We start from the raw sequence: 27,130 nt of genomic DNA, 5'->3' as shown, positions 1-27,130 counted from the left end.
CGGCATTATTTAAATGCTAATGAGAGCGGACCTACCTGCAGTGATGCAGCAGAGTCTCCATTCCAGCTCTCTCATTAGGCATGAGAGGTGAGCGCTGGGAGGAGGGGGGTTAGGTACCAGAGCTAACAGGAAACTGACCCCAAAGCTGCTGGGTCAACGCTGAAGGAAAGAGGGCTGTGTTGAAGGGGGAAGCTGATCTCCTGCGGGCCCTTGGTGAACAGCCTGCTTTAGTATGCACCGACCACATCTCTTCACCACAGCACCAACATACAGCAGCCAGTGACAGAAAATGACCATAAAGCAAATTTACTACTAGCAAGAACGGTTCCTGCTGCACTCCACGGCTCCGGCAAAGCTCATTTATAACCATATAAAGAGGTGTAGAGCACAGAGCTGCTCGAGGAGAAGGAAATGGTGCAGCTAAATGAAAGAGGGCATGCCAGAGAGTGGGGGGTAAAAAACGAGGGAGAGCCAAGATGACAAAAGGTCAAACAAACTACCCCTGTCCAGGGTACATTTATTTTTCCACAAGAAACACACAAACATGCAACAAGGTCATCACAATTCAATAAAGACCGATAGATTAAGAAGCCCTTTATAGTTGAATCAATGTCTCTATGTCTTGCTTTTAGTTGATCTCAATTTCTCTTTGTGAACCATTTTAAATAGCAATATGTAGACACCGCTTAAGAGAACTCAAACCACAGAAATCATGATTTGAAAATGTCAATTAAAATGGGCACTTCAAATGCAAAACATTCTGATGTTTTACATGTTGTTGAAAGAATGAGGAGAGCAGCCAAACGCTGCCTCGTCCCCGTGTGTGTAAATCAAATCCAACAGATGGAAAAACCTTTCTAACTAACTGGAGTAAGATGCAAAACCACAGTGCTAAATCACCAGGAGACCTGGGTGATATCTCTAAAGAAGCTATGATGTTTTCATACGCAAAAAAGCTATGTCGTTGTCAACAAACTTGCTCACAGTTTGGTTAACATGCACCTCTAGGAGAACATTACTGTATCTTTAAAGGACATGAACCTAAGATCCGTTTCGACACACACTCACGCACACTCGCACAAACAGATACAAACACACAGTATATGTATAAATGTTAAGGTATCATTTAGAGACAGAAGTACGGTTTGCAGTTGACACTATGAGAGAGTACAACTTTAAATACTTCATATGTTGGGATAAAAGTCATTTTATCCCACTTCTACTCAAATGGAAAATAGTATGGAATAAATCTTAATAAGAGTAATACAGCAATGTTATGTAATTGTTCTATTAGAGACAATCATCATTCAAAAAAAGACATCAAAAATATATGTTTTCTAATACATAGCATGTGAACATCTTCGGATCGCGACCCCTTTGTTTAGAATCCTGGAGGTAGGCACCCCATAAAGAAAACATCCATTGTCATTTAAAAACAACAAAAAAATGTCTGCCTTCTTGCTACACATAAATCATGTATAAGACCTTAAAAATAGTAAATTGCATAAACACCATCTCTCTCTTTCTTAATCAGACAAACAGCCTACCAAACCAGGTTTTATTCGTCATTATAAGTCTGTACACACCTGAAAAGTCTAAAGGGCCTGCAATCGTTCATACTACAAGGCCGACACATGGAAAGGAAAAGCAGAAGAAGCAAACATTTGGATTTCTCTGGTTAATGAAACTTCATTTAACATGGATAAAATTCCCTGATAGGTTGGAAGCATTCTCTCTTGCTGTCCTGTATTATAAAGGGAGTCAAAAAGGTTGTGAAGGAGAAAACTCGAGATGGAACAGGACAAATAATAACTGTTTTCAACGCCTGGGTCAGAAATCACAAATACTTCTAGTGGTCTGTTTTAGCCACTGCAGGTGCCAAAAGTTAAAGAGAGAATAGGGGAGGTCGGGAGCAATTGTAACATTTTTGTTTTTTGGTTTTGATGTCATTACACTAAAACCCCTTGAACTATTTGGATGAAATGTTTATGAAGGTTACTTGTATCTGTGTTCTACTTGTTAGCATCATCAAATGGTTTTACAATCAATGTTTCACCCTTTATCCACCAACATTTGCACGTGTGCAGATGGACGGGTCAGAAACCAGGTTAGTAAACAGCAGAAAGCAGCATGGAGGCCAGTGAAATTGTTACACTGGTTACTTCTTCTTTTATTTTTTTATTATTATTATTTTTTTTACACCTAATTAAATAAGTGTAATTAATCCTATTAAGTATGAGACATCAGTTGTCCTTTGGCAGACAGAGAGGGATCACCACAGTGTTTATGAAATGTGCGTCAATAAGGATGCCTTGTATAGTACTACAAACCAAATCTACCTACTGGTACAAATAAAGTAGCCTTACCTAACCTTATTGCAGAGCATGTGTAGAGTGTCATGGCTCTGTCTTGCTCCTGATTGCTGCAATTTCAGAGGTTACAATTGCCCCCCAGTCCATCCTACACAGAAACATGGTTGAAAGCCCCTGAAAAAGTTTAAATTTTGAGTATTTATCGATACTATTACATACTCGTGGCTGCACAAGCAGCAAAAAAAGCTAATGTTTGAAATATCCTCTTTAGCTTAACACTTAAAGAGATAGTTAATCTCTGTTGCTACCTAGCAACTTACATTGCTGGCTAGATTCAGACATTGGTACATTACATTTCCTGTTTTTTTTAAGGTGAATAAGCAACAACTGGACAAACCATCCAGCAGTTGAATTCGTGGGAATAATGCATGGCTGTATGTCAGAACAGACTTTTAGAAAAGCAAGGACACACAATCAACACATCTTATGTAACTGTTCTAGCTGTAAAATGATGCTGTGTGTTGGAGAAAGACATAGAAGGGCCTTTGAAAAAAATGTAATTCAGTGTACTTAGGTTCAATCTGTTGCTCCAGTTAGCCAAAACAAACACCATATATTATTTGTGACTTCTATTTAACCCAGGCATGCCGCTTCACCTTCAAACTGAGCAAAGATTGCTGACTGCATCCATTCCCACGTTCTGGACGAGTAGAAAAAGAGAAATGGCCCATATGGGAGGGGGAACGGACATCTTCATGCTGCTAAAACTCCCCCACCAATAATAAAGACACATTTACTGTATTTATTGGAGTCCCCCAGGGGATCAACTACACAGATTCTACATTAAGGTAACGACAGCAGCATACGCTAAGACTACTTGTAATATAAGACGTCCATAACATGTCGTACATATTTCAACAGTCCCTGACATACTGGCAAATTCATCTTTGCCAGATTTTATGTATTCATGTTAACATGTGCCTGTGTATAGATATGTGGGCCAGTCTGTATCTTTATATTTTCTATATAGAAGAGTATAAAAATAAATTAAACTTACACCATCGACTCAAATTGAGCTTGAATTTAAAGGTATATCACATCTGCAAATGTATATCATATATATATATTTTTCAAAGCATTGCAAGCCGCTTTATAAACATCAACTTAAAAAAACACAGATTTAGTTGCAATTGAAAACATTGTCCTAAAAATGAAACGACTGATTAAACAAAACCGTTGCCAAGTTCTATGGAAGACTATGATTCACTCCAAAATTAAGCTCACAGCTGGGTGCCCACACCATAAACCTTACATCAACACCCCCACTCATTAAAATTGATCAGATATATTTATGGAGAATTATGCAGCACTGGGTTATCTTTTATCTCAGAGGAAAGAAACAGCACAAGATCTCCACAGAGGACCTTCAAAAAGTCTTTACCTCACGGGCCTAATATCTGAGGGGCAAAGAGGAGAGCATAGGAAAAATAGTTCCAAGCAAACTACACACTCAACCAACATTTGCATGGCTCCTAGAATGAAGCTCTCTACCGCTATTGCTGCTGAGGAGGAGGAGGAAAGTGGGGGTGAGGCCATACATCAGGATCATCCCTAACAACTGACTGAGCTCACACAGGGAATAAGATGTTTCTCTGCTCGCTATACAAGCAGTGGAGCCCAGTGCACTGCCCAGCAGCAAACAAGCTCACCAGAGACTTTTGGATTGCAGGCGAGCACGAGCCCGTGATAGATCTCCAAGGGAGAACTGTTGGTGTTTGAGAAAGAAACGTCCACGTGCGAGGAACATGTTCAGCTTTTCTCCTCAAGGACCACGCCAGCATATTATTGCCTCAGAGCACGCAATCACACACTCGCCCCTCATGTATGGTCAGCATGATGGATCATGCCGACGCCTGGGTTTGCCTCCAACAGGGAGAAAAATAATGCAGGCCTTATATTCACAGAGGTCAGCGTCATCAGTGTGTCAAAAAAACAAATGAGTTTAACCTTGGAGTATTAGATCTTGCTTCACAGCCTCAGCCTGTCAAGTTACAACACCTTGTAACAAGCATCAAACTGACTGGTAAGATGCTTGTTTCATCTATTTCACACCTCCTCCTTTCCGGTCTGCAAGGTTAACCATACAACATACGTTTATTACCAAACACTTATATTTCATAGCCTTTATCTCTCTGTAATTTACTTCAAGCACTACAGAGCACACTTCCATTTTACAGAACAACTGACTGAAGGTATCAGAAGTGGAAAATGTCAGAGATGCCCAGTGCAACTTTACAGTCAAATCACCAAAGCTTTAATCCTCCTTCAAATCACAAAACCTAGTTTCACCACTTGTTACAGAACAATAATTAATAGTTAGAGAAAAAGGGAAACTTATATAATCAGTTCATTTGGATTAATTCACAATGCTGAAATTCTCTTAAATTTCTCTTCACAATATCAAACAACAACCAGCCTACTGACACCTCACCCTATTGCTACTGATATTCGCCCAACCTTCATTATGCAGCGTTAGTCTGGGCCATGCATTCTGGAGTTCAGCATTTACAAATATGCCTTTGTATAGTTTTGGCCCCTCAGCAAGTGCAGAGGAACAGTTTCAGTTTCAAACTAAGGGGTTAAATACCATTTACTAAATCTGAAATCTCACCTTGTCTTTACATTCTTCAACCCTCTGAGAAAATTTGGCATGAACACAACATGCTCAAGGCATGGATCAAGAGACAGCAAGGGGAGATTCTTAGGTTATACAAATCAAAATATTGACCATAACCACGTCATTTATTTTGCTTCCGTTGCTCTTGTGCCACCACTTCTGCAGGTTGTTTTTGTTTGTGGGGAGTAAAGACTTGTCGGCTGCTTGTTGACCCGTCATGCAGCGTCCTGTTCTCTGGGAGACGGCGGGGCATGGTGGGTTGTGTTTCTGTGTACCAGCTCAGCTGGCAATCAGTCTTTCAGGTTTTCCTCACCGACCCCCTGGGCCGACAGCTCTGTCAGGACGTTGTCCAAGTAGTTGGGGTCAGGGTAGCCATGGCCGGTCAGGTTGGAGCCAAATTCTGTCTTGTGGTGAATCTCGTTCCACACCACTGTGTCCGACTCACCGGTGGTGCTGGACGTGCCGATGGTGAAGATGAGGCGTCGGTCCCAGGCCATGATCAGCAGCTTCAGGACCTGGAGAGACAAAAGAGGGTGGAGAAGGAAGTTGTTATTCCTCTGTAGAAAGAAGGAGGTAACACCAAGGTAAGTCTTCTTTCATAACATAAACTGATGCTCACTCATGCTACTCAGAGAACCAGGGTTACATAAGTAACTTTAAGTTTTCGTTAAGCAAAATCTACACACGCAGATTGCCCGTAGAGCAGAAAAGCTTTCCCCTCTGAAGAAAGAAATTCTATGCACCAGGGAGCACTGGAATCCCACATGGTTTTAATGTTTGTTGAGCCTTTAGTTTTGGTGTAAGAGCTTACCTTCCTGCCTTTGTCGTTGTCAGGGAGGTAGCAGTGTCGAGGGAACCCTCTCGCACTGAACTTCTTCCCGGGGTTGGGGTGCTCATTGGTCTGGTAAAAAAATGTCAAAAGCAAAAACAAACGTTACAACTCCTTCTCTTCCAATTACGACTTAACTGTGTGAGAAATGTCAACAGCACCCACAGGATGAGCTTTATTGTCCGCATGGCTTGGCCCTCATCATTAGAGAGACATGCTAGTGTAAATATCCAATTATCTCTTCAAGTATCATATTTTAGAAATTTGCTGTGAGAAAAATGCTTGATTAAATCCTAATATGTCCACAGGGGCTTCTGAAGGAGGGCAGAGAGGATGTACTGGTCACCAAATATATTTGTCAACTCTTCCTGCAGATTACCCCGCCCACCCCTATTAATGAAGGAATCATATACAGTTGTCGTGACAAATTAGTCACATCATGCTCTGTATTGCTGGTGAGGTTTAAATTGTGTTGCAAACAAGTAGCTGTTATTCCAAGTCTTTTGTGTGGTTTTCTGCCTTTAATAGGCACACTAATTGGGCAAATTAAAATGTCACATTTTTTACAATGACTGCCTTCCTGCCTTTTTTAAGTGGAAAAAACATGGAGCACAATGAGGCAGACCAACAACAACATCTAAATGCAAAGCAGGTACCGAAAAGATACTGAAGGTACAGTGATTTAGTGATTGTAACTAATGTTGTTTTGCTTTTGTCAATTCAGGTGGTGATCTCAAAGATTTGCATTTAAACAAAGGTCATTAGTCACTATGAACAATGTATCACAATGGTGACTGAGCCTATGGCCCACTGATGAAAGTATTGCAATATTTTTTTGATTTGTAGTATTGTAAACTGTGGCGATGTTGATGAAAACATGTTGTGTAAAGTTGCTGCTAATGCAAACATTTCCTCCTGCTGCAGCTTCACATTAAAAGCATTTTAGTGGCAAAACATGAGTTGACTTTGATCATGAAAGAGTCACAGGAAATGTACAGTGTTTTTCAGTGAACTTAGCACTTACTGCGGTTGAGCATCAACCAAAGAAGCAGCCACAGTGAGCTGTTAGATTGAGAGCTGCATGCGAGAGGCTGCAAACCTCAAACCTTCGAACTGAGTAAGGTAACCAGCCAATTTCACTATTCCCTGCTGTCCCCAGATGCATGTCGTGTGCGGTGTAAAATCAGATCACGGTATCATTAAACTGCATTTGCTGTTACCACCACAAACTACTGGTGTCACCAAATCAACCAGGGCTGGAATCCCCAAGATTGCCACTTAAGCCTTTTACAGAGCTGTATATTACCTTTCTAAACTCAACTAAAACTGTTCTTTAGAGTGTGGACTGAGGAGCGAAAGGAGAAAAAGAGGCAGGACACCTGCAGAGATGTTCCCTGGTGATAGTGCTTCTGTGCTGACCTGAGTGGTCAGGTCATCCCCACTATTCTCTGTCCACTGGGACACTAAAGCCTGTTCCTCTGGTGGAAAAAAGTCAGTTTATTGACTCTATTAAAGCTCCTCTCAGCAGTCAGGATGAAATATGAAACCTTTTCATCTCACCAACACAAACGAAAACACACACTCCTCTCCACTGCGATGTGATGGAAATTCAAAATGACCTTCATTTGGTTGTTATTTAAAAAATCTACTTGTTTATTTGATATATACTAAATGATTAATTAATTATTTAAAAAAAACCTGCAAATTAGTAGATGGTGGAATCTATGTCTGCCCAGAACCACTGTGTGATCTCTAAGAATGCTGTTTCCCCAGTGACTTACACAGCCACAACACCTCACCTTCCTGCACTGATAACCGTCCGTCAAACTAAAGCGGATAAGCTGCAGTAGTAGAAAGGGCACAGAGAGAGAGAGAGAAGAGACAGTGGATCAGGGCACAAAGGCAGCATGGCGGATTTAGTGAGGTGACACGGTTCTGACCTGGATCCCGGCAGGAATGTCGTAGACGATGCGGATGGTCTTGGAGTCTGGGTAGCCAGGCAGGCAGTGGGGAATGACGTGGTACTCCATCTTCCCAGGAGGCTGGGTGCCTGTTTTCTCTCCATAGATGGTTTTGCATGTTGGACACTGAAGACTGCCATCCTGTTTTAAAAAAAAGAATATAATGGTATGGCATTAATAATACAATAAGATGACATTGGCATTTTTTGCTGTGTGTCAGATTGCTTTCACCCAAATTACAAATAATTTTTAATGTCATCTGTCGTGGTATCTACACATGCATAAAGTTTTAGTTTTATTTGCATACTGACATATCTGTTTCTGAGATTTCTGCCTTCATTCTAAAATAATGGACATGAATAACATACAGGCTGTGGTGCTTAAAGGAATACTCCACCCTCCAAATGATCATTTGTATATTGATTACTCAACCCGCGTTACGCTGAATTTGGGGAATAAACTTCATATTTCACGCATGCCTTCGATGAAAGAAGAATTTAAAAACTAAGGAAAAAAAAACCTTGATAAATTGGAGCACAAGAGGTCTGTGTTAGCAACAAAATTATCATCAAAGCATCCATTTACAAACTCTCACTCAACTCATGCAGTATAATGTAACATGGGGTAAGTAATCAATGTACAAATGATGATTTGGGGGATGAAGTATTCCTTCAGAGAGCAAACTCGTATTTAAAGGTCCAGTGTGCAGGATTTAGTGGCATCCAGCGGTGAGGTTCGCAGCTATGGCAAATGCAAATCTTCCAGTGCTTTGCCCATTACAGATCAAGTGTGTAGGATAAAGTTGCATCAAGCAGTAAGGTTGCAAAAGTGAAACTTCTTCCATGTGCCAAGTGTGTAGGAGAGCTACGGTAGCTGATGTGAGAAGGTGAATGGCCCCATCGAGAGTCAGTGTTTGATTTATCTGTTCTGGGCTACTGTAGAAACAACATGACAGACTCCATGGATGAAAACTTGCTCCGAATGTAGACAGAAACAGCTCATTCTAAGGTAACAAAAACACAAGTCTTAGTTTCAGGTGATTATAAACTAATGAAAACATAGTTATTATATTATATTCAATTTCTGCCAATATTTCCCCCTAAATCCTCAACACTGGACCTTTAAAGCTGCTCTTACCAATATATTCATTGCAATGATGATCAAATGACAGCTTGTAATGTGAAAGGTCTCCTCTATGATGATGAACCCACAAAGAAATGACCACCCAACTCTGCAGTTCCCCTCAGATCTACAGAGCATTTCAGCTCATTGTTTTGGTTTTATACTACAAATGTAATGTTCTGGTTCACTCTCACTCGTCTCATCAACCTCATGCCAAGCCACAGGCAGCTGTTTAAGTAAAACAAATTTAAATAAACACACTGTATGTTAACCGCCCAGCACCAAACAGCAGAAAGACAAAGTTAGCAATTGGCTAGAGAACCAAGTGGAAAATTTAGCAGCTTAAAGGCCCTGAAACAACAAGCTATCAGTCGGCCATCAGTCAATGTTTTTCAACCAATGGCTGGTTGGTCAATTTTTTCAGCCAATTTAGCATGTTGAATCATCATTAGAGACAGCAGGACCTGTCGGTGAATCAAATCACTCTGATTGGCAGTTCAGCTCAGTGCACCAGAAGAGAAGCGGAAGTGAGGAAAGTGAACAAACAGCTTAAGTCAAGAGGAAGTGAGACCGAAACAAAAGTATGATGATTTTTCTTCAGCCACTAAGGTCATAAATAGAAACGTTTCCTGATGGTTTGTGTTATTGCTCACTGGCACATGATAAATATGCTCTGTTCTTTCAACAGTGGATTGTGTTGATAATGTGCTAACTGGCTAACTAGTGTCATGAGGGTCTTCAGGTTTCCCTTTTGGAATGATGATTACAGACGACCACTGTCTGCTGGTTTGGAGAGCTATCTTCTCTCATGCAAGTGCGGATGGTACATGCTGGATTGCAGACTGGAGCTAAAATAATTTTAATTATTTAATTATCAAAGAAAACTGTTGACAGGATGTTATTGAGGGAATATGTCTGTCAGTGTTGTGACTGCCACAACAGGTGGTGAAAGCAGAAATCTCAAAGGGGGTTATTTCAAAACCAGGACAAATAAAACCAAAACTGCCTACATGGCTACACACCACCAGAGGTAAGTGAGACAATATTGTGCTGTTTGTGTGATCTGGCTTTTTAAAAGTAATTGATAGACTCATTTGATATCATTAGACCAACTTTTGGTATAGCTGCTCATTAAATCTGCTTGCATTTGGCTCTCCTGCTTTAGAGCCATGCTGCTTTGTATTCCATGCAAGTAAACTGAAATGAAATGAGTAAAATTTATAAAATTCTTGTGCTGTCAAGACCGGCATGACTGATCTGGTAAGACTGTGTAAGATCCCCATCTGTGTACAACAATACTGAAGGCCGATCAAATGCCAGTGCCATGCAATCCGGTAAGACATCGCGAGTTTATAATTTGAGCCTAGAGTGACATCATAACATCGTCTGGCTCACAAGCTTTTACCCACCTTATTGCCATTGTTGTACATGGCCACCAGGCACAGCAGATGGTACATGTGCCCACACTTGCCAAGTTTGCCCACCAGCTCTGGCTTGATGCCTTTGTGCTGCAGGACGCCTTCATAGCCTGACGACATGACCAGCCTCTCCATGCAGATGGTACAGTCCTGGAATAGCCAACCAAAATACTTCAGCTGCTATTCTACATGACTGTGTATTTATGAGACTTTCACACTCGGTTAGGACATCAAACGGTCACAGAGTGCATCTCTCGGTGGGGACAAAACTTTTAAGTCATCTGTGTGTGTGTGTGTGTGTGTGTGTGTGTGTGTGTGTGTATTTTGTGTCTTTTTCTTACCTCATCTGGCACCACTTTAATCTTCTCTGTGTATCTTCGCACCACGTCCTCTGGGTTTTTGCCTTGTCATAGAATAAAGCATAAAAAAAATGAGATGACCATTCAAGAAAAGCCAATCCTGCCACTTACTTACACCCATGTATCACACAAGTAAATATGAAAAAGGGAAAGATGGGCCACTGGATGGCATTTGCTTGTCATTTGAACACAAGAGAATAACAGCTAGATCTTGATGGATGACAAACTTTCATCAGTTTCAGTGGCAGCTCTGGCCTGAGCGTGACTGCAGCCCCACTTTTTTTTTTCTGATAAGAGTGTGAGTATGCATGTGAATGTAGTATACATGTCTGGGATGTTGAAGAGGAGGTCACCTTCAAACTGGCACACAACAACCCAGCCATCCCCACTCTCTCTGATAATCCCCATGTGCAACCAGGCTAGCATGGCTGAGAGCACACCCACAGCTTACACCCCTAATACGCTTACAGGCAACCTCTTTTCCCCCGGAGCCTTTGTTTGTTCATTTGAGGGAAAGGCAGCGAACAGAGGGAGGGAGTGCGGTGGAGAGAGATTGACTGAACAAAAAAAAAAAAAAAAAAAAAATGTTAAGGTATAAAGGATAAGGAAGACAGAGGAGGCAGAGAGCTGTGAAGAGAGGGAGGAGAGAAAACAAGAAAAAAGGAGGAGAAAGACAGAAGAGACTCAATTACGCATTTTACGCTATTGCTATGTGATGGCTTCATTAGCCGGATCAAAAGCCTGTCTGACCTTTTTCTGTACAGACAGCAGAGCAGAATAAGTCCAAATCTCTCTGCACAAGAAAAAATACATTTCCATTTTCCTTACAGCTGTCCAGTATCTCTGAGTTCACACTCTGTCTGCAGGCAGCACACACAGGTTGCACATTTGGCTGCTGCCTCCTTTGTCAATCTACAGTGTCACTGGTAACACATTATAAAATATCAATTTCCTAATAGTTTCTAGTGAGTTTCTTGTAAAGAGCTACGTAATTTGGCACTATTCATTAGAGCCTGACCAATACATCTGTCGGCTGATATTGGCCTATCACAGTTATATTGGTAATGGTGTTTATGTTGTCCCATATACACCATGATGAAAAGATTTATTTATTTATTTATATATAGGACATAATGTAGAAAAGAAGCTCTTTTAAACAGACATAGAGCCGCTACAAAGTCCCTTCTTCATGCCTTTTTTTTTTCTTTGCATTTTTACACAGAAACAAAATGACAGTCGCCTCATGCTGCTTCTTTATGGAGTTATAGACAGCTTGCTGGCATCACAGAATAAAAAGAGGAGAGATGGACATGACATGAAACACAACAGCGTCAGCCTCTAATGTGACATATGACATACGTGTCGGCAGCGCTTTACAAACACTAACAATGGCATTAACATGGTAATGACAATCATTTACCATCTTTGTTATATGGAGGCTGATGTCACCCTCTGCTTGGGGGGAAAAAAAGCTCACAAATCTCATTGTTTTCTGAATTTGCGGACCTTTACGGCCACTGTTCTTCTTTGAGTTAGCCACTAACTGCTATTAGCTGCTTTTTTAAATCTCCTGCGGTGGGTTGCACGCATGACACATTGTCAAAATGTCACACCCATGCCACCCATGATCCTGTCCTGCTGACTGTCCTGTTTATACAGACACCGTTCTGCACCTTTTCTACCTCCCATGGTGGTCTAAAGGCAAGACAACGCTGCCCCCCATTCCATGATCGTATCTTATATACAGCACGCCGTTATAACAGCACAATAATCCGGCCTTGAACAGGCAGTGTAAAAGGGGTTAAAGATGCTTGAAGTAATATTAAACTCCCAGTGAAATTTACTGTTTCAGTGTACTGATGTCATTTTTGACAATAAAGGTTATTGCTAAACTGTAAGATATCCTGCCTCCATTATGTTTGTCACAAGTATTTGATAACCATATTTGAGAGTTAACTGTAGTGAATGAATTAATGGGGTCCCGCCTCCAACGCTGTAACCAGGTCTCTTTATACATGCATGGTTCCACTGCCAATCAGAGTGATTTCACTCACAGTCTTCGCCAAGTCTGACATCGACATCCTGAATCAATCTAGAAACAGCCCACAAAGGCTGACTAGTGCCAATGGTGCAGGACACACCACAAAGAGTAGGGCAACAGAAGTTCATCGACAGCCCAGCACTGACTGACAGCGGACCGTCGGCTCTGTCAGGGCCCTTAAAGCCTCACAGAGCTGCTAGCATGACTGCAGAGTCTTGAGTTAGTCAGAAATGATTTTCAGACGAGTTTTCATTAATTGACTGCTCCATTTAAAGTCTGCTAAATATTTAGTCATTATTTATTTATCATTAAATTGGAGACATAATCCTCTGCTGGAACGTTCCTATAAATTTACAATCACATATCAGTTCCTTCGTAGTAAATTATAGTAAACTATGAGGACCCATAAAATAAAGTGCTGCTGCATTGTCTGCTCTGAAGGGTTGAAGAGGACAACTACATTGTAGAGATGAAAACCCAGCAGCCTCACTGATCAATTAGGACAAAGACTCTCTTGGGAGGCCGGCGGTTTCCACGGCTTCCATCGACCAGCAGTTATTCAAGCACAAAGCCGCCCAACTAAACACCAGATCCTCTCTCAAACCAGCTCAGTAGAACAGTCCCTTGTTAATTACTTTCCTTACGACGGCTTCTGTCAATCTGCATGGAGTGTGACACCTATAAAAGAGTTACAGTAACACTTTCACCGCATTTGCTCATAAATTTGAACTAGCAATCATCATTACATTTTATGGGAGCATTTTGAAAGGTACAGGAATGCTTTCCTAACGAATCATCAGTGACCCTGGGTGAGGTTAGATTGATTTAAACAGCCTCACGGAGCTTAAATGGGAGACATTTACAGAACAATTATGGAGCCTTGATCACAATAAAAAACAGCTTTGGTTTAGTTTACATGCTAAATATCAGACTTACAGAGAGCTGATCTGGAAACAATGGTTGGTCTATTCCTCTTATCATTGCATTTCAAATGCATTTGCTAACCCACTATAAAATACAATGGTAGCATTTCCACCTCTTTGTTTTCATATTGTTTCCTCCTCTCATCTCACTGATTCCCTCCATCTTACCTCTCCTCAGGTGCTTTTTCTTGGTTTTGCGGCGCATGCCGTTGATCCCTGGCACAGGCTTCATGTCGCTCTTGTTGATGGGTGGTGGATGCAGTATGGGCTTGGGGGCCCGAGTCAGGCAAACCGGCAGACCTGCAGCGCACATCAGGATACCTGTCATACCTGATGCATATGGACAGCACACACACACATACACACACACAGAAGAGTGAAAAAAGCACTGATTGTGAGCGTCTTTCAAGATCAAGTGTTTGAACACAAAAAGACACTCTTCTTTGTTGTTTTCTAAGCAGATGGTCTATAATGAATATTGACTAACCTGCTAGTGCTGGGTGCACTGGTCCAGATCCAGTCAGGTTCTTTACTGGGAGAGCAGGAACCCTACAAAAGGAAATAAAAAAATGACTTTCTGGACTGGTGTTTTTAAAGCACCTCATGGCCACAGAAAGTGACTAGCCCACATTATACACTCATTCAGAGTCATACTACCACCTCTAGTGGCCATTGGGAGACATCAAAAAGGAAAACACTAATCATCTCCTCTCTCTCGCTAGGGGTGATTTATGTTGTGCCAATCCATTCTTTTTTAAAGAACAAAAAATATATTTTTCACATTCTTTAAAGGAATATTTCATCCTCAAAATTACTCACTCTGTGTTACCTTGAATTCATAAGGACAACTTTGTTTTTATCGCATTTAAACAAAGAATCCAAAAACAGAAATAATTCTTGATGAATTGGTTAAAATGGTGGCTGTGTTTAACAACAGCAAAACCATGTCATAACATGCATTTACAAACTCTCACATCAGTTGTATGCTCAGTACCAAAACACATGCTTTTTTGCTAAGACCTTACTATATAAAACACTTCTGCATAAACAGTATCAAGCATGGATGAGTAGTGCGCTTGGGCAAGCGTGTGCATTTAAACTCAGCTTATGCATTCCATTAAAATTCTGTCTCCAAGCTTGTTCACTGGCCAGGAAGTCAGGCTTGGGGTGGAGGAGTGACAGCAGAACTGTTGGCCAATGAACGAACTGGGAGGCGGGATTTCAATGGAACGCACAAGCAGAGAAATGTAAATGTGCACGCTTGTGAGAAAGTTCTCTTCGTGTATTCAAGGTAACATGGGGTGAGTAATTGTTACACAAAGGTGGAATATTCCTTTAAATGGCCCTATGACCTCTAAAATAGCCGCTAAATTGTCCTGATCGCGCGCCACTGCTTGTGATGCCACCACTGAGGAAAGTGAGAACAGCAGCTCGTTCTGCTCTGCATGCCACAAAAAACACTCAAGTTAAAATGTCACATGTGCTTCACCACAGAGACAGAGACAACTGCGATGGGATGAGACAGCTTGACTCATGTACAAAGCACTGCAGCAGAGCCTGATTCAGGATGACATTTGGAGAGGCTGGAGTTCACGGCAAACACAGACGACAAAGACAGTTGACTTGCGCACTCTTCCAGATCTGTGGAGCAGAGCGGACAAAAGCACTTGAGGCATTAATATGAGCACACAAGTCAGTGAGTCTCTTTTCAAAAGGCTGGAGCCTCGGTTCAACCAGCGTCCCACAGCAAGGGCCACAGAGCAGCAGAAGTCAGGAACAAGTTTTCTTTCCTCAGGTTAAAAGTATACTTTAGTGTCATGACATGACAAGTCAACTAACAGCAACATACGAAGTTAAATCATAGGATGGAAATGTTGGGTTCATTAAAACTGCAATTGCAATTGATATCTTGTTTTGAATCACATTTGACTGAAGCAAAGACGCAACAAGAAAAATGCCATGAGATGCGAGTTGGATGTGAGTCAGCTCCAGAACATCAAGTCAAATCTTAGCTTCAGGATAGAAGGGCCACATTTACACCGGGTCACTTCTTGTATCTTGAACATCCAGAAGCTATTAGGTGCAGAATTTCTTATATTATTATAGCATCTTTTAAATCTTTCTATAAATTAGTGCAGTCTCTGTTTCCACCAATGATTGTGTCTTGGGTTTGGATAGCTGTTGCTGTTTAACAGATAAAGTTAGCGACTACCTGGTGAACATAGTGGAAGTTTTAGCAGCATAAGAGCTAGATATTTTTCCTATAGGAGTCTAAATTAGCTGTATTAGCATAACTTAACTAAATTAATATCTTTAATTCAAAATCTGTAGAAACAAATCTCATCATGGACTTAGTGTTAGCTAGCTAGTTGCATGCTCAAACCTTAGTTATTTGACAGTAACATTACATTTTGAGCAGAATGCGGATTAATCATTTTGTTGATCTACTCGGATCAATCTGTTGTCATCCCACCATATATTTTCATTATTTTCTGGCAGTAATGTGCAGTCTGCAGCTGGCTCGTGCTTGCATAAAGTTATGTGTATCCTTATAAGTATGCAAAAGAAACAAACAAAACAGGGACAAACTGTAAAAATGCTCCACAGCACCACTGGGGGTGAAATTCATAATGGACTAAAATGCTTATGCCAAGCTCAGACTACAGGAGTTTTAAAATCCTGCACATAAGGAGAAACTTGACAGATGTTCTCTCTACTGTCAAACTGACTACAAAATTTGAAAACAGTGGTGCATCACACACCACAGGATATTATTAAAATGATGCCAGAGGGAGCATGAATGCACCACCTCCCCTGATTTCATGGGGAAGCAGATGTAAAAATTATAGAGGCTGACATGGTGCAACAACCTGCTGTAATGCTTTACAGAAAAAAAAGCAGAAGGCTAAACAAGTCCGGATGAGGACATGGTTGGGGAGACGCGGTCAACACAAGTTGTTCATTCTTCAGCAAGAGCTCAATGTGAGATTTAGCCAATGTTAGCCTCAAAGGCTAGAATATTTATTGTTGCTTGGCAACACCATCAGCTGTTCCATACTGATGTACTCATAGCTGTAATCATTCAGATTTTTAATTCTAAATGTCAAACGTGTTTGAAATTATCTGGGCAGCCCCGATGAGCCTGCTTGAATATTACCAGACCAATTTCTCCTCTTATTGTCTGGAGTCTTGGGAATAAATCTGTCCCAAACTCCTGTAGACTGAGTCTGGTTTTGAGAAGATGTTCTTAGACCACCGGGGCTAAAAAATGAAGCCAATGCTGGAGTCCAAAAAAACTGCAGTTCCTCAAATGGCCACTTGAGGCTGGCTCCAAAAGCAAGTCAGTCCTCATAGACCCCCATGTTAAAATGCTCAGCTTTACAGCAAAAATACACATTTACAGCCTGGCACAAAAAATGTTTTTTTGGTCTTGATAGCTAATTCGCCCTTCATGACAGCTGTACGTGGGGTTAATTTTTAAATAACTCACCCGTTTAAATTTTAACGCGGCTTTAAGTTGTGCATAATTAAAAGCACTGCCACTTTGAGTGACAGGCTGTCTGCGAGGCCTCACCTCAGCTACTTCAAGTCGCTCAACCACCCTCACTCCTCCACAGCTCCACCCTCTCCTCCACATACCATGAGTCACCTCTGGTTCCAACAATCCAAGATGGCGATGGCCAAAATGCCAAACTTATGGCTTCAAAACAGGAGTCCACAAACTGATGGGTGATGTCAAAGCCAGTCCATTATCCAGTCTATGTCTTAGATACATTCTGTCCAGCTCTACATGAAAGTTACATGAAATGAACAGGTGTAAATAGGGCGCTGCTCACTGAGCCACTTGTTGGTTATCTCAGTTTATCAACCTCACGCGCGCACACACACACACACACACACACACACACACACACACGCAGACTGTACATACACTTCTAAATCTCTGCTCTTTCACCATGAAGTGACTCTGGCCCTGCAGCTCTCAGGCGTTTCACAAATCCGCATCAAAGAGACTGCTTTGATATTAGCGAGAGCCTCTGTTCCTGTGCCAGGGGAAGCCCTTCAATAAGCTGAGTGCAATAACGAAAAAGGACGCGAGGCCTGGCTGAGCCTGATGTGTCCTATCGCATCTCTGGTAGGGACTCAGATACACTGTGTCTCACACCAGAGAAGCAGAGGCCGGGATCAGATGACTACTGTAGCATGCTCGACAGATGTGAGTCAAAATAAATTAAAAGACTCTGATGTGCGATGAACACCTTATTTCAGAATGTCAAATTCAGGGGTGTGAAACCGAGAAAGGTTTGATTTTAGGTGCAGGATCTAGTTTAAAGCAAAGACTACAGGGAGTGATTTCGCACCTTCAACCGCAGCAGAAGAATTGACAGCTGCAGTTGCTGCTTGTAACAAAACCCAACCAGTCGATATGTCGAGGCACTCAGCTGCCCATCGCTGAGTTGTAGCACCAGTATCAGCTTTTCTGTTTGTTTTCACTGCTGAGGAAAATGTTTAAAGTGGCATTACCTTATCAAACAGAAATATGAAAAGTAGAACAGGTTTGGCTAAACTGGCAGAATTTGATACTTAATAAACCAAAATTGGGTGCTGCCCAGTGGGAGAGTTCCTCCTTCATTTAAAATGCACTTAAGTCTAAATCAAATCAAAACACACCATGAACAAGACGCCTCCCTTTATGAGTGCATGTATAATTTAGCTTGTTCAGTGAGAGCGCTGTGATCAAACAAATAATTTTCATTAGGAGGAGAAATGAGACAGCACACACCATGAGAGCCCTTAAAACCCTCTCACATTGTATGCCGTCCACACACAGTAAGCCTTCAGAGGAGCTGTCAAGGATCCATAACATAACATTAAGTAGGAATGCTTTTCATCTTTATTGCTTTCCAATTCCAGCAAATATCTCAATCATCAGCCACAGAGTGCATTGCGTAATAAATATGCATATGTTGGTGAAACAGCTGCCTGCCGTGTGATTGCACAGGCGCCAAAAAAACAACCAGCAGCAGCTTCTGATGATTGTTATCTGCTGGATGGAAAGAAACAAGCTAATGCACTTATCTTAACTGTGTTCATGGCTTATTTTTACTGAGACAGATAGATCCACATCTTGCAAGCAGTTTCCTATTGCGCTGCACTTCATCATGTCTGTAAAACGTGTGATTACGTCTCTGTGCACTGCAGAAATTGTTCCTATGCAAGACTACGCCCTAAACCAGCCAGTCAACCTGTGGCCCGGGTGCAGCTGCCACCCTTCATCTCATTCTGCGTGCTGCTAACCTCTTTTCTTGACTTCTTTTTTTAAAGAAATGTGCACCTCTGAGGCACTGACCCTGTCTGTCCCCGCTGTGTCTAGTGCACTGTGGTTTAAGACATATGCCACCTCCTCATACTCTGCTAACAATCTCTAATGCTGGATGATTTTAAGGGTTTAACTCTGGCTCTAGCTCCTCCCTCTTGCTCCTTATTCCTCTCCCTCTCCCTCTCTCTCTCTCACATCACATTTGTCTAAAAACACCATCATCACCACCGGGAGTGCATCGAAATCCAGTATCATTACTGATCTTATATTTCCATGCCAAGAAAGTCAATGCAGAGAGTATCCAATGGTCCTGCGTTGGCTCGTGCTCACATCTTACATGCAATTATACCTCATCGTCAGTGTAAACAAGAGCAGACCTTTGGCCTTTCCACCACAACATTGTTGTTTCCAGTGCTCAAGTTTTGACAGGGCGCGATCTGCGAACCAGACTGAACCTCGTCACCTCTGCATTTCTTTCGCCCTGCCAGCTCTAATTTTTCTCTTCCTCCTGACCCGCGTTCACTCCTTCGCTCCCTTCTGTCAATCGCGCCTGGCTACACTCATACCTTTGATAGAGGACAGTCGTGTGCTGCTGAGGAATTTCCATCTCCTGCGGTAGTATTTTTTACGTCTAATGCTGTAATATCTGACCTCAAACTGATGCAATTAAGTGATAAATCCAGCCCCTACATACCTAGCCCATTATCACCACATTAATTATGGCCCCTGTCAGGTCAGGGCGCAAGGGTCGCCGTCCCTCCTCTGTCTCCTGCTCTGTATCATCCGTCCTTTCCTGGGAGAATCTCCTGCCTGCCTCGAGGACTTAATCAGACTGAGAGCGATGTGATTCCCCAAATAGAGAGACCACATTAGGCCCAGTTAGGAAAGTGCTGACGGAGGACTAATATCTCCTCATCTGTTTATTATGCACCATAAAGACAGTGAGAGGGGGGTTGGAGAGAGAACTCCAGGAGTGCTTAATTGCATATTGATGTGAGCAGTAGGAGACAGAGGCAAGCCCTCTCCCCTGATATGCTAAGGGAGGGTTACAACATGGGTAATGCACTTTACACTGCACCTGAAATGCCCTGAGAATAAGCAGTAATGACACCGAGAATATCCAAATTGCATCAGTTTGGTCCAGATGAGCGCTCATGATTTATTCATTAATTTCAATATTAATTTTTATCCTGTGGTGAGCGCCGAAGCAGAGCGGTACAGCAACCCACTGAGGGATAATGATCTCTGCACTCCACACACAGCCCTCCAGCCACCACTCAAGACGAGTAGTCTTAACACAAGCAGAGCGGAGCTTGTAAACACAGCCGACGGCAGCATGCACATGCCAACACACACACTTTATTCCTTTTGTCTGAGGACAATGCAGCGCATGTCTTAACTCAGCTAAATGTGCTAATGTGCATAAAGAGAGTGCACAGAGGAAGTGGTTTGGCTGACAAAAAAAGACATGAGAAAAATCCCCAGAGATCTTGTGACATTCTTTCTGCGTTCATTTCACCTCATAATATCTTTCACACAAACATAATTCTCATGTCTTCATGTAATCATCATCCTTTCGCTTTTAAAATGTGTGAACTTGCTACTTCTCTAATGAAAATAATCTTAAGTGGAAACCCTAGATTTACAGTAAAGACAAGAGTAAATACGTGACATGGCCTTCCTGTGTCGGGCACATGCAACAGAGTGTGAGCTCAATAATTCAAAAAATCCATAGCAGCTGACATCTGTCGTTACCATACATGACCTTGTTTCACAACAGGTCTTCAGTTTATAGCAGGTAACATGTAAAGGCAGATAGTGATATAGTGGGTTGTGTCAACGCAGTAATAAGATAAACTGATGTGTTTACACAATCCAGCAGATGGTGCCACTTCTAATATTTGTGCACACAAGACAGATGCATGAAGCAACACCCCACCACCACCACCACCACCACCATTTATAGCCCACAACCAGTGGCTTCTTCAGATACCAGAAAGATCAATATTTGAATTATACAAAGGTACAAAGGTCATAAAAACGTTGTTGGCTTATTCACAAATGAAATCAATCTTTTTTTTTTTTTTTCAAAATCAAAAGTATCAATACATGAATGTAGCACAAATAGACTTAAGTATGGTTGTTTGTGTACCTAAGGCAGCAACATAAACCTTCCTCGCACCCAGCACCAGCTCTATTGGGGTGTGGGTGTGTGAAAAACAGATCTGATGTTTTACATTCTGTGTGGGTTCCTCTGTTATCTGTCTGAAGCACGCTTGTGGGAATGCGCGAGCGAGTTCACATTTCAGTTAGTGTGTGTGTGTTTGTATGTGTGAGCGCTCATGTCCTGCTGTGTGTATGTTAACCACACTCATCCTGTATGTCGAGCCACTCGCCTGGGAACCGACACACTCTACCTCACCCCCTGTCTCTTCCTCTCTCACACTCTCGCTCTTTCTGTCTCTGCAAAACCCGTTTGTGCTGCGAGGTGAAAAAGTCACATTTCATCCACAACTCCACGCTCACCTGAGCTTTCACTGAATTCTTAAAAGTACCGACAAAACGTCCCTGAATGGGTCACTCCATGCTGGCTTTCTGTATCATATACACCTCTGCACAGAGACACATCATTCTCCACCTGCTTGCGGTATAAAACAAGGTCATAGCCTGCTATGATGAGCCTATACGTTTCCTTTCAGTGACACAGAATTAGGCCACAGAAAGTGAAAGCATGTGTGCCTGGGTGAAGGACGGTATTATTCAAACATGCAGTAAGTGTGTCTCCCCCCATGAGCGGCGAGAACAAAATGGAATCAAATTAGATCAGGAGAGGGTTTATTTTAGTAAAAGAAAGCAGGATAGGGGACTGAAGTATCGGTTACAACGCTAGACACACATCTTTTCCTCAGCTCCTTTCGCTGAATTGCTCTGAGGTCAGAGCGCTCAGCTGAAGCTCCCATTTTTCCTTGATCCATTATTCATTCTTCCCCAGTGGAGCTCTGCCTCCATGGCAAATAGGTTTCCACAGCTACACCAGAGCCCGCTTCACATGCCTGACCGTGCATACACACACCCACACCACGAAACAAAGACATGGTCTCTCACACACACACACACACACACACACACACACACACACAGATATTCCACATACACTGTCATATTTTTCCACATCCCATGACACAACAACCACAGCGTAGAGTGATAGTAACAAATTAGTTCAAAGCAGAGGCAACAGAATGATCCAGAGAAGCTGCAGTATTTCACGCCTATTGGGGCCAACATAAGCTCATTATGGAGCAGTAACCATGGCAGGCACACATATGAAAGAGAAGGGTTCTTCCTCAGTAAAATCAGCTGGACTCGAGGCTTTTTTCTGCAGATCCATTGATCAGCACGTTAAAGAGAGCAGTCGTAAATCAGCAGAGAGAGAAATAAAGACTGAAAATGACAAAGTACAATACACCACACACATGCAGGCTGAAGCTTTGTGAAGCAGACAAGCAGAAATGGAGATTGTCTCTTTGCTTTTTATATCCTCCCATTGCCTCGGCTGAACTGTAAATTCAACCGAATCCGAGCATTATCCTCATACTATAACAAGTAACAGGCTGCTGCAGACTCCAGAAAATCCAAATTAGAAAATGAGGGGGGATAAATGATTGTGTTTGCAAACATCATTACCCTGGTGGGATGGCTCCTCTGGCAGTGCCCATGGAAATACGCTGGGTGCCCGGCCGGTTCAGGTTGTTCTGTCCGTTGATGGTGAGAGCGTGGTGGCCATGGGCGGATGAAAGAGATGGCATCACGGGGGAACAGGGGAAGTTGGCAGAGGACAGTGGCAACTGCACCTGTTCAGCTTTGGCTTGCCCACCTCCCATACTTATGTTATTGTTGTTAGGGCCGGAGGAGGCGGATGTCGGAGACCAGAGGGAGGTTCCAGCAAAGGTGTTGCTCTGCCGCACTACAGCGAGGGTTCCTGTGGCGCCCGCATTGCCCGCTGTCCCTCCGTAGAGCTTCCGCCGCTGGGAGGCCAGAATAGCATTAGAGGCGGCTCTCGTGCTGTTGACTAGGATGCACTGCTGGCAGGAGCAGGGCTGGCCAGAGCTGGCTCCCACAGGCCACGACTGCGACTTGGGGATGGAGCCCATGATTAGCGGGTAGGCCAGGTCCATGCGTCTCCGCAGGCGTCTCTTGCGCTGGCTCTGCCTGTTGGTCTGACACATGCTGTTAAAGTCGATGAGGTAGCAGAAGCCTAGAGAGGTCAGGTCGAGCCAGGGGTGCTGTTTCTCATAGGCGTTCTGGATGGTCACGCAGATCTCCATGTCATACGGCGTCCATGAGCCGTTGTCGTTCTCCCATTCCCATACCACGCCTTTCCCTGGAGCAGACGACGGCTCGTAGAAGTTCCTCTGCACTGGTCTCATGGTGCCTGAAAGCAAAGGACAGAGGAGAGAACATGAGGACAATTACAAAAAAACAGTTGCTATAGTCGGTTACTATGCATGTCTATGAGCAGGACACTGAAGGGAGTAAAAATATTCCTAATGATACATGAGCAGAAGAATTAACGTCATTGCATTTTTAAAGTGCAGATTGTCTGCGTTCTGCATCTTTGACAATTCTGCTGGCATTACAGATTCAGGTCAATTAACTAGTTTGTCCACAGAAAGCGGTTCTCATTTTGAAAGCTGCCTGAATATTAATTAAAAGTGTCATTAAAAGTTTACTCCGGCAATTTAGTATGTCACTTACATAAAGTTAGGCGACAAGCAAGAAACAGATTAAAAAGGAAATGGACTTTTAGTCTCTAATGTGGGTCAAGCTCCAAAAAAATTCCTAAATCTTAATGCAACTGGAAAACATCTTTCATCACACTCCCCCTCCCCCGCCTGAATCTTTTAAACTTCACACCTACAGTTTGTATTTCTGTAAAAAGCTAAGATAGTAAACTGAACTTAATATGTAAAATCAGTGGAGTCCCCATTTATTTGTTAACTGATTTATCCACTGATATTAAATTAGATGACTCTAATTTCTGATTTCTAATATTGTAAATTTAAAGCATTGGTGGATTAATCTCTGGTGACATTAGCCTGAGGCAAGATGTAGTTTTAATGCTGCTTCAGTTTCAAGCTCATCAAAAGAGCTAGCAAGTGTTGAGACAGCAACTTGACCAACTGATGGAGATCAGGTGTAACACTTCGCTATGTGCCCAAGGGAAAAAGTGGTTGTAAACTGTAGCATTAAGTCAGAGGCTCAAGATACAAACATAACTTGTAACAAGCTGGGGTGCACACACAAGTGAAATTCCTCCTGTCAAGAAACTCTTACTGTATTAAAACTGTGAGCATGGCCTTTCAGACATCATACCCACAATCCCCTGCTGTCTCAGTCTGCAGTCTACTGTTCTGTACGGCGACAGGAAGGAGGGGGACGCAAAGCCGGTAGCTTTGTACCTCTGTCCCTTTGCTGATGGCCACTCAGCTCCCACCTCCATTATAACACAATTACTGTAGTCACATGGGAAATCAGGACACCTTAGCCTATCCATCTCCCTGCTGCACGTAGGCAAGGGTATCCAGGCACTCCGTCAGAGACCGTCACCCCTTCCTTCCCCCCCACCTAATTTAACGGGTAAATGCACACTCCCCTGCCAGGGAGGACCAGGGTGATAATGGAGGGAAGGGAGCGTGTGCACAGGATGAATGGATGTGGGAATGAGTAGAGGGGTTGGTGGGCAGCGGTAACCCCTCATCCGGCAGCCCGGTGTTGGCTCCGGAGAATAAAATGCATCAGCAGAATCAGCAAGTCTGACCTTGAGTCTCTGCTGCAGACTGCTGCTAAAGGACTCGGCTTGATGGCTAATTTCATTTGGAGCTGCTGACAATCACACACACACACACACACACACACACACACACACACACGCTCACAGATGACTGCTCAGTGAGCCAGCTGCCTGTGTCTCTCACGTCTTCACTCAGTCAGCCATGCACAACTTTTTCTGCCAGTTGCGTCCGTGCCTACTCACAGCTTGCTTGCTTGATTTCATGTATTCTCTCTAAGGATGATAATGAAAATAACAATGATTTTCCTTAATGGATTTCACAATAAAACACTCATCGATTTCTCGGAAGTCAGTAATATTCTCTGCACTTTTAGCGTAGCGTTGGATGGCAAGCCACACGTCTGAACACTTCATCACTGCGGCTCCTGAGGGATGCATTAGGTCCGACACTTTCAGCATGGCTGTGTGTTTCTGGCCACGATCAATAGTGACACAGTTCTACACAGTCTTGCTAAGTGGTAAGTTTAACTGAAGCTTCATAAATGTATAAACATGTGCAGGTGTGTCACGCCCAGGCATCAATTTAAACATCTCAACTTTGGTGAAGAGAGATAAACAGTATCTCCCTTTAAAAGCCTATTAGTAGTAGTAATTGTTCACGAGAGCTCAGATGGAGTCTGATGCATCAAATGTGCTCAGCTGAAAGATTTTCTATAAACAGTTCAGTGGACTCTGAGGGATGGGTGTTTGGCAGTGAAGATTTCTTAATGTGAAGCAAGGCCAGAGCTTTGCTCAGCATTCATAGACCTACACCCAGTCTCTGAGTCTCATGTATTACTATTATATTTGAGTTGCAGAGTTAAGCACACACTTTTCCAAAAAATAAATACCCGCTGATTTTTGAAAAACCTAGAAGGTTGTTCGACAACACTTACTGCTGTTCTGAAAGTATTTCCAGAATCCTCAAACACTCCTCTAACAATCAGGCTAAAGATTGGGCCTGTCACGGACCAGTGTTATGTATCTTGGTATCTTGGATAATTCCAGTTTAATACAATTTGTAACTTATTTCAGTAGTTTGGGCCATCATTTCTATCAGATATATATTTGAAGTCACTGAAACAATTGCTGAGATCTATGAACAGAACGACACTGCCTGAATAAAGTTGGACACTCAGCCAGTTGTAAACAAGCCTTCAGTTTAGCCAGATTATCTAAAATCAACACTGAAATACTACAAGCAAATCGAAGGGATAGTTTGACATTTTTGAAAAGTTATATCTCTCTTGTTAAACCCGCACAGTGTCTTTTTTACATTAATGTTTGTGTATCAATTCAACAAATGAGCTAAAACATGTTAATAAGTGAGTTTTTAGAGCCAAGCTAGCTGTTTCTGCTTGTCTTCAGGCTTTCTCATGAAATGTATGAAACATAGCCACCATGATGTCACCTGTTCTGTAGAATCCATTTAGTTTGGCATTTTGGCCATAGATATGTTACATAATCATCATTGTTGCTGTGGTAGCAACTTGTGGATGGTACCAACAGAACCGTTCAGTACCATTGGTCACTCCTCTGTTGGGGTACCTAGCACACAGATCTGGTACTAAAAGGTGGAGCTGTGAACACTGCAGTCCATTTATTGGTCAATAGCGGACGGTCACTCTGCTCAGGGCTGAGTTGAGGCTGGTTTTGAGGCTCATGTAACCACTGTTCATACTGTGGAGAGTTTTATTGGTAAACTGTAACTATAAAATGAAAGGGTGTTTTGCTGCCTCTTGCAGCAGCTGTATTCTGAGGAAAAAAATAACTTCATTCACTGGGCCGACTGCTGGCAACTTTTAAGGTGGAATGTTAACTTGTAATGTTACTCAATGCGTGAGTTGACATGATATGAATCCATTAGTACACCTTAAATTTCAATGTGACAACTTTGATTACTTGTTTTTATATGACTTACACTTAGCAATCAGTGGATCTTCAGGTGCTTATATATATTAATTTCAACCGGATTATGTGAACTGCATATATCCTAATCCACACTCTGAGAAAAAAAAAAGCGAAAGCTGGAACTAAATGCACAAACCTGCAATTTTAAATATCCCTACTGCAGCCTGTTTTATCTTGTTCTGAAAATGTCAGCATGCAACCCCGTTCTGTGGACGATAAATGAGGTGCCCACTTCCCTCTGTGTCACTAGTAATGAGGAAATAGATTGAGTCCTGGAAGGAGCACAACAACCCTAACCACATTTAAGAGTACTGTTTGCGATGGAAACGCCAGGGTATAGCCACCATGTCTGAAGGGTTATATTTGGTTTCAAAGGTGCCATACCGAAAGTGTTTGGTACAGTAACCCTGTAGGTTGCTATTTGGTC

At 42.4% G+C, this 27,130-nt stretch overlaps 1 protein-coding gene across 3 annotated transcripts in view; it reads right to left on the bottom strand.

The window, feature by feature from the left end:
• Positions 1-482: 482 nt before the first annotated feature.
• LOC125890446 (E3 ubiquitin-protein ligase DTX1-like) overlaps positions 483-27,130 on the bottom strand; it is a 52,680-nt gene continuing 26,032 nt past the window's right edge. For 2 of the 3 annotated variants that reach the window (XM_049579086.1, XM_049579088.1), the window contains exons 3-10: positions 22,647-23,394; positions 14,130-14,191; positions 13,811-13,972; positions 10,661-10,722; positions 10,311-10,469; positions 7,759-7,920; positions 5,801-5,890; positions 483-5,504 (exon numbers count right to left, since the gene is read on the bottom strand). In XM_049579086.1, the coding sequence (XP_049435043.1) occupies positions 5,280-5,504; positions 5,801-5,890; positions 7,759-7,920; positions 10,311-10,469; positions 10,661-10,722; positions 13,811-13,972; positions 14,130-14,191; positions 22,647-23,394 (1,670 nt within the window). In that variant the 3' untranslated portion in view covers positions 483-5,279. The remainder of the gene's footprint in view (positions 5,505-5,800; positions 5,891-7,758; positions 7,921-10,310; positions 10,470-10,660; positions 10,723-13,810; positions 13,973-14,129; positions 14,192-22,646; positions 23,395-27,130) is intronic. The other variant, XM_049579087.1, reaches the window with a different exon arrangement.

This window comes from Epinephelus fuscoguttatus, linkage group LG6 (assembly GCF_011397635.1).
Source record: "Epinephelus fuscoguttatus linkage group LG6, E.fuscoguttatus.final_Chr_v1".
Taxonomy (NCBI): domain Eukaryota; kingdom Metazoa; phylum Chordata; class Actinopteri; order Perciformes; family Serranidae; genus Epinephelus; species Epinephelus fuscoguttatus.
This window is presented reverse-complemented; position numbering and strand designations above follow the sequence as displayed.